At 33.4% G+C, this 8,514-nt stretch overlaps 2 protein-coding genes across 4 annotated transcripts; both read left to right on the top strand.

Annotated features, from left to right (window-relative positions):
• Positions 1-203: 203 nt before the first annotated feature.
• On the top strand, positions 204-4,311 carry LOC140871592 (syntaxin-22-like). The gene is made up of 7 exons (XM_073274172.1): positions 204-669; positions 1,132-1,225; positions 1,896-2,035; positions 2,301-2,375; positions 3,017-3,174; positions 3,260-3,360; positions 3,944-4,311. Exons 1-7 carry the CDS (start codon positions 479-481, stop codon positions 4,007-4,009), a joined length of 825 nt encoding a protein of 274 aa, XP_073130273.1. The 5' UTR covers positions 204-478; the 3' UTR covers positions 4,010-4,311.
• Positions 4,312-5,344: 1,033 nt separating this feature from the next.
• On the top strand, positions 5,345-8,066 carry LOC140872236 (protein SAMBA). 3 transcript variants are annotated; one of them, XM_073275045.1, is made up of 4 exons: positions 5,345-5,557; positions 6,657-6,767; positions 7,591-7,663; positions 7,974-8,066. In XM_073275045.1, exons 1-3 carry the CDS (start codon positions 5,404-5,406, stop codon positions 7,650-7,652), a joined length of 327 nt encoding a protein of 108 aa, XP_073131146.1. In that variant the 5' UTR covers positions 5,345-5,403; the 3' UTR covers positions 7,653-7,663; positions 7,974-8,066. The 3 variants fall into 3 exon arrangements, with proteins under 3 accessions (XP_073131146.1, XP_073131147.1, XP_073131145.1); XM_073275046.1 differs by lacking the exon at positions 7,974-8,066 and adding an exon at positions 7,907-7,931; XM_073275044.1 differs by lacking the exon at positions 7,974-8,066 and having other exon boundaries at positions 7,591-7,875.
• The last annotated feature ends 448 nt before the right edge of the window (positions 8,067-8,514 follow it).

Here is an 8,514-nt window from a genome sequence, read left to right as displayed (position 1 = left end):
TTTTCCAATCGATGTTGAAATACAAAAACCTTATTATTAAAAATGAAAAAATATATGTTTTCAATGCGCATGTGATGTGGCCCTTTTTGGCGAGTGGGCCCGCCCGCCGGCTGGCAGCCACGCCACTTCGTGTTTCTTCCAATTGCCAACGCATAGCACATCACAGCCTCTTTTATTTTTATTTTACTTTGAATATTTTGGTTCATTGATTGACTCCTTCAACAAAAAAATAAAAATAAATTTAAATTTAAACCAAAATTTGATCCTTTTCTCTCCATCGTCAACCACATTCCATCCCCCTTGAATTTCGATCTATTTCCCTTCAATTCCTCGCCTTGCATCAACGTTGTTGGTTCGCCGGATTCGAGATTTCTTTTTCCCTTTCTTCCATTCTCGACTCTTCCCCTCCCCTCTCCTCAATTCGGTTTGTGGGTTTTTGATTTTAGGGTTTCCGGAAGAAAAAAATAGTTTGGAAGGGATGAGTTTTCAGGATCTCGAATCGGGCAGGGGGCTGGGGTCGACGAGGAGGGGTATCGTGAATGGGAAGCAGGATCCGACGCAGGCCGTTGCTTCTGGAATATTCCAGATCAACACCGCTGTCTCCACCTTCCAACGCCTCGTCAACACCCTCGGTACTGCCAAGGACACGCCCGAGCTCCGTGAAAAGCTGTTAGTCCATTTTTTTATCCAATAAATTCCTTATCAACAAATTGTTGTGTTTATTTTGAAGCATGAGGTGGACTTTTGTTTGGGATTTTTTTAACGTATTCTCCTCGTTTGCGAATAATTCCAATTCTGATGTTTTGTTTGATGTTGGGTTTCTGATCGTATACTTTTATATATATACATTCGTGAGCTGATTATCTGGAAATTCTGCTGATTTGTCTGATCGGCGTATGACTTGATTATAAACAAGTTAACTGTTGTCAGCACTGATATTGAAAGCTGCTTATATTCGTTTACAAGTATACTAATATTTTGTTAATGAACACCGCATAGACATGTTTGCTCAAACTGAGATACTGAATACTTTTGAGAGTATTGGTGATTTTCTAGTAGTTATGTGAATTCTACATTTTTTGCTTTGAAATCTACTTACTGGAGTTTTATGCTTGTTTTGTTCAATTGCAGGCATAAAACCCGCCTACACATAGGTCAGTTAGTGAAGGATACTTCAGATAAGCTTAAGCTAGCAAGTGAAAATGACCATCGTGTGGAAGTCAGTGTAAGTTTTCTTTCTTGCTTAGCTGTTTTGTGCTTTTTTCGAAGTTCATTTCTCTCTGTATCGTCCAGCCTGACATCTGTCATGATTGGATTGCCAGAATTTTTGGGTGTTGCTTTCAAAATTCAAAAAATGCCAAATGAACTAATTAATTATCTAATTGTCCAGTTGTTCAAAGTGTTTGAACTGATAAATATCAACATTTTAAGTCTGTCTCATCAGTGAGCTCATCACCCTGAATCTTTTTCTCAGTATGTGATTAGTTATACTTGTATCATCTTCTAAAATCATCAACAAATACTATGGGCAAATAGATAAGTTAAACAAGTAATGAATTATACAAAGCATACGTGCTAATTGTAAGTTAAAATTCTCATTTACAAGTGGTCTGGCTGAATGCCAATTAATGTTGAGGGAAAGATACATTAATTTAAATCAAGGCCAAACATGCCTAATTGTATTATTCATTTTGATCTAAATCAGTATTCTTGATTCTATCTTAGTACCCTACCCTCCCAAGTATTTTCGTGTCATAAATTCTCTCCCTTGATAAATCAAATTTTGCAATTTATTATCTTATTTTATAAATTTTCTGAACAACCTTGTTTGCTGAACCATTGATTAGCCCCCACTCTCTGTTAGGGTGATAACGATTGCATTCTGTTTTCTTCAGGCTAGCAAGAAAATTACAGATGCAAAACTTGCTAAAGATTTTCAAGCTGTATTAAAAGAATTTCAGAAGGCACAACGGCTTGCTGCTGAGAGGGAGACAGCATATACTCCTTTTGCCAGTCATGCAGTGCTTCCTTCTAGGTAATTAACGATAGAGGGACATGATGCTCTATGGTGAAGTTAGTAGCTCAGCGATGCGTGCTTTGTTTTCAGCATTTTAGAAAATTTAATAAGTATTAACTGTATATGCTACTATCAGTTAGCCAAGTTGTTGGATTCTTATTTAAAATTTTGGTGATTATTAGCCCCTTATCCCTATTCTTCTGAGGAATCATTTATATGCTGTTATTTGTCATTTTCTGTTGTTCGGCCATGACTTATGAGTTGAAACTTTTACCTTCTGCAGCTACACGGCTGGTGAAATTGATGCAAGTTCAGATAAGAGTCCGGAACAGCGAGCTCTTCTTGTTGAATCTAAAAGGTATATGGTTCTGCTTCTTTGTCTTTTTCATAAACAGAGTTTTCACCTCTAAAAAATTAAGTAGTTGTGTACCATAAACTACTATTCAAATTCCGAATTATGTTATTGGCATTTAAAACAAGTGTGTGGATGCAGAAGCTTTTACAAAAATGTACTCCTGATAGAAGCCGAAAGCCAGAAAATATTGCTTTTAAGCAGGGAATATGATTATAAAACTTTTGCTTCAGCTTCTTCATTTAAGAATTGGAATAGCGGATTTTTTCCACTAGTCTATCCAAACGCAAAACCATATCTCAATTTGTCATTACTCATTACCATTTCTAAAGCTAAAAAACAATCCTTGCAACCTTCTTATCTTTGTGCCTATTTTCTTTTCTTTCTTTTGTGTGTTTGTAAGTGTAGTCGGTTGGTTGTATCTGCCGACAGAATTATTGACATTTAAAATGGTGTATTTAACATTCTGTGATGCCTTCATATGCCAGGAATGGTTCCCCTTTGTATTTATGTGCATCTTATGATGCCCATAACAATGTAATCGACAACAGAATTTCTTATTTTTGGGAAATTTTTTATTAATATAGTGCATAATGTTGTAAAATTTGTAAACTGACATACTTAGTTTCCAAATTACTTTGCTGCAGACAAGATATTTTACTGCTGGACAATGAGATCGCATTCAACGAGGCCATCATAGATGAAAGAGAACAGGGTATACAGGAAATACAACAACAAATTGGTGAAGTAAATGAAATTTTCAAAGACCTTGCTGTGCTTGTTCATGAGCAAGGAGTTATGATTGGTAAGGGCTTACGCTGTGTTAGATATTATTAAGACTACACATTTCATCGAAGAAATTTAACTTATAATCTGTTATACATCCTTAGATGATATTGGCTCCAACATTGAGGGTTCTCATGCTGCAACCTCTCAGGGAAAATCCCAACTTGTCAAAGCAGCCAAGACCCAGAGGTCAAATTCATCTTTGGTGAGTTCAACAAGCTTGGACTGAAGTTCCGTGTTGCATTCTTTGTTGCATCCAAAACTATTGCTATTTTATTGCAATCGTATGAAAACTTGGGATATAATTTTAAAATTATACCTGTTGGAAAAACTCTTTGTTTCTTCTGTTGCCACTGAAATATGAAAATATAATTTTCAGAACATTAATCCAAATTTTGCACCATTTAAGTTATTCTTTAATCTTTTTGGATAATCAAACTCTTAACCCGTTTGTAGAAGTATCAAGCTTTATTTGTGGGGATGACTAACTTTATGATTTCAATTTCTGAATTTCATATTTGCACTTTCTTTTGCTATTGATGTGAAACTAGAAGTCAAATGTTGGATTAGATTTTCTGACGGAAGGCAGTGAGTGTAACGCTGGCATTACCTCAGTTGCTTGCTTATGTTTTATTTTACTCCAAGTCATATGAGTTGCTTTAGTATCAAGGGAGCATTGTTTAAATCGGTTGTCATGTTAAGAGTGATATCACGGTCATATTTAACCGTCTTATGAGAAGTAGAACATTGATGAATGGCCGAGACTTATAATTTTGTTGTTTTTGCAGACTTGCTTGTTGCTCGTGATTTTTGGCATTGTGCTTCTCATTGTGATTGTAGTACTCGCAGCCTAGTCCGGGTTTACGTGGGCAGAATTAAGAAAGAAAGATGGCGCAAGAGCACGAGTTGTGTTTGTGGGTTAACTACTCTTTTAACACAAATTTAAGTCATATGTGGCTATTTCAAGTGTAGTGGTTCTTGAGCTGTCATCTATAACAAACTTATGGTTGAATCGGAAATTGGTATTCGCTTGGCTTGTTTTGTCTTGTAAATTATTTCATTTATGTATCGGTTTTCATGGTGGTGTGCGATTAATGTATACATAGATATAATCCATCTATTTTAAATTTGTGTGAAATATGGCTTTTTTCATCTATATATATATATGGCTCATGCATAGAGCTTTGTTCTTAGTAGGAAGTGAAATTGGATAATCGAGGATGAATAATTCACGAAACGCTTTTGTAAACATGAGAAGGTGATGTTCATGTAAGTTTAAATTCTTGGGGAATGCTTCCTTCGGCTCCAAATGGTTTTATTTATTTATTTATTATTATTATTATTATTATTATTATTATTTTTGAAACCAAATAGTTTTTACTTTTAAGACAAAATAATCCAAATTGTTTTTACTTTTAATGCAAAATATTTTGAAAAGTATATCCTTTGTGATGTGGTTATATGAAAATGAAATGAGTTGGTCTGTTTATATTTATAAATATAAAATAAAACGTAATATTTTATTAAAAAAGTAATATTTTAATATAAAAAACAATAATTGTTAAAAAATCCCCTATCACATGATTTCTTATGATTCAGTCTTCGTCAGGTTTTTTCTTTTTCTGCATTTCCTGATCAATTAAAAGTTTGTTTCTATTCATTGGGCCCACAAATCAATTTTTGTGTCATGATTTTGTATTCAATTTGAAATAATTAATGTAAAAAATATATAAATCAATACGTAAATTAAATGTTTTTGTACTCAAATATTTTAAATTAATACCAAAAAAATTGTTGATTTTTGTGATTTTCAAAATACTAATATATGTAAAAAAAAATGATCGAACAAATATTTTAATATAAATATTTTGTAAATAAATATGTATGCATAATAAGTTTTGGTAGTAATAAAGTAATTCAAATGTTATACTCAAAATCTTAAATTTTTGTACTAGATTTGAAACTATTAGTACTCAAATATTGTATATTAATACCGTATATTGAACTTTTTGTACTATTTTTTATCCATGAAAAAAAGTGAGATCAGGGAGTTCAAACAAAAATTCATGATACATGGATTGATTCTTAATTTACACTTGATATTAGGTACTGATCCCAAATACCCAAAAAATAAATATAAATGTGGTTTTTTTTATTGTAGTTGGTAAAAAATTCGGAACTATTGTAGTTCCCGTGCTGTGCGACCCGACCCGAATAAAACGAAGGGCAGGAGCGTGGTGAGATCAAAATGAGCAGTGGAAGTTCGGTGACGTCATCTCCGGCGAGGTCCGCGGCAGTGATGGCGTTATCATCTTCGTCGGTTGGGGTGGCGTTGGGAGAAGACTTTCACTTTCCCACCGATTTGATTTCGATTCAGGATCGCAAGGATGAGGCTCTTCGAGGTCTCCATCTCTATTCTTCTTCCACCACATTAATTTGTTTTTTTTTTTTCATTTTAAAAAAAATTACTGAATCTTCGACTCGATGGTTCTAGTACCACTGGTAGCGGTATATTATTCATTTTCTCGGTAGTAGTACTTTTTTTTTTTTTTTGGTTACTTCGTTTTTGATATTCTTCATCACAAAACAATAGAATTTGAGGCTTAGTTTTTTAGCTGGAAACTTCAAAACATGGCTGTCACAATGGATCAACATTTGGTTGTCGAAGCAAATTTAAAGCGTTTAATCCTCGAAAATGCATTGGAAGCATTTTGGAATAGGTTCAAGTTTTAACCTTCAAATGCCAAGGAAATTTTTAGAATTTTTTTTTAATGTAAACACCCTTGACCCTTCTTTTTTTTTTTGTGACTTTGTGTCATTGTGATTGTTTGGGTTATCAATAACTTATTGTGGCATAGTGATTAAAATGCAAGAAATAAACCATTTGGTTCATTAGACAGATTGTAAGAGCTGCTGACTAATGCTTACTGTGTAGACCTTGGCATGTGAGTCTAGTGGGATACTTTGTATGAAATATGTCTCTTTTCAACTATGATAGCCGCTTTGGCATTACAACGCTTTGCCTTGGTCAATGCATATTTTTTAGGTTTATGATGGTGGAAAACAATTAGTGATTTCGATCTTTTTTTGTCCTGCTACTTAATCTTTAGTGTTGGCGGAATTGCGGACATGTGACGTGTGCATGATTTAGTTTGTGGATAAGAAATTATTTTCTTAAAATTTCCAATTTAGTGTTTTGTATCATTATAAATCAAGGAGTATGTTATGATATAAAAATACATGATGAGATTAGAATACTAATACAGACTTGATCTGCCACAACATATTACCAGAGGGAGGGAAAAGATGGTGATATGGTGTAGATCATTTAAATTAATGTTCCATATCAATTACTGATTACCAGATGGAGGGGTATTTTAGCGAAAAAACAACACATTGATGGACGGTCACCAATAATTGGTTTGTCTAAATGCCTATTTCTTAAATGTATGGTATGATAACGCAAAAGAAGTGAAAGAGTTTTCCTTTTTTTTTTTTCAGTTCTAAAGTCTGATTTAATGGCAAAGCTCAATAAAGAGGTCAAGTCCCTGGACGAAGATAGCTGGATGTTCGACGGACCACGATCTCGCATTCACCTGATTTCAAGACAAGGTAAATCAACAACTTTACATGCATAAAGTTGTGTGTAGTACTGTGTACAAATGTACTCCGATTCTCTGAAGTAGTAAATAAAAGAATGCAATAAGATGTTAGTTGTCCCTGCTGCTGAAACAGGAAAAATTGATGGGAAAAAATATTCTTTGATTGTCTTGTATAATATATATTGATTATAACAAGTCTTAAAATTCATAAAATGACTCCATAACAATGGTGGATGCAATATAAGTTCTCACAACTCTTTCTTTACAATGAGTTTGAAGATTATACTTCCACGACTGCAAAAACCTAAACTAATTTTTTTTATATTTATTGGGGTGCAAAGATTGAACCAACATTCGAAATCCCACTTGTCTGTCTGCATTTCGACTTCCATCGGTAATTTGGCTGTTGTACCTTATATTCAAATGATCGTTTTGGAGTTCTGTATTAAAAGCATTGAAACGCCTATTCAGTAATTGTGATGATGGGTGGTGTTAGTTACTTCTAAAAACAATAGTTTACTGCATGAGTATTCTATCCCATTCCTGATTCCCCCCTTCTAGCCATTGTTTGTTCAATGAGGGGCGCAATTGAGAGGAATCTGTACTATTAAAAGTTATTGTACGAACTTCAAAATATTCTTGTATACAATTCACTAGCTTGGCAACTTCCTTGGCCGCATGTACCATGACTCCATCAACTTCACTTCTTTAGCCTCTATATTCTTCACAAATGAACTCGTCATGTTTATTCTGACTAGTGAAGTCATATTCAGGCGTCGAGTTAAGTTCAACTTTTATTCATTATCTGTTTGAACATTCAAAACTTTTGACAGGTGCTCCTCGAGACAGGCTTACAGAACTCTCCACGCATCGCAGCGTGTCGGCCCAAAAATGATGCATATACATGTATGCTTCTTTGATAGCTGATTTTAAGTCCATTTTATGTTAAATTTACATTATCTTCTCTAGTTCTGTTTGAGCAAGGATTTTAGTTGATAACAGCAAACCGAGCTGAAGATTCTGTCATGATGTATACTTATGTTGTTGAGATCAAACATATGTGTAGAACTCTTGTTTGCTCTATGCTTTATATAGAATTTGAAGCCAAGTGTTGAGAATTTTTACTGACCACAGACCACACTTGTGCAGCACCGTATGTTAATGGAGATAACTGCTGAAGTTCTTTGTTTTTTTTGTTTTCTTTTTTCGTTTTCAGCAAGTGAACGTTGGAGTACTTCGAATTCAATTCTGGTGGATTTTCTTTTAATTGTGTTTTGGCTTTTGATAAACTGATTTGTAGAATAATAACTTAATTAAGTTGATGATAGATGAATTTAAATCTTTAATTGATTTTATTTTATTTTTTTGGTTGAAAACGATAAAATTGATTATCTAAATCTAAAATGTATGGATTTGAAATAATTCAATCTCAAAATATTATAAAATAATTACTGAATAATAGATGACATGTAATTAGAAGCAATTTCAAATCATTTCAAAAATGGTTCGATTTGTGGAATTTATCATGCAAACAAATTCAGACGTAGTAATAATTTGTACGTGCGATATGATGAATACAACTTACTTCGTTGAGATTTTTGGATGAATGTATTTGAATGTGAAAAATGATTTAAAATCTAATTATTCAAAAACTTCTGATTTAAAATGTACGTTTAAGATACTGTTTTGAATGTTTTCAAAAAAAAAAAAAATACCATTTTGAATTATCTATACAAAACTATAATAAAAGAAAATGT

This window comes from Henckelia pumila, unplaced genomic scaffold (assembly GCF_033568475.1).
Source record: "Henckelia pumila isolate YLH828 unplaced genomic scaffold, ASM3356847v2 CTG_461:::fragment_3, whole genome shotgun sequence".
NCBI lineage: Eukaryota > Viridiplantae > Streptophyta > Magnoliopsida > Lamiales > Gesneriaceae > Henckelia > Henckelia pumila.
Note: the sequence above shows the minus strand (reverse complement) of the source record. Positions and strands in the feature narration are given on the sequence as shown.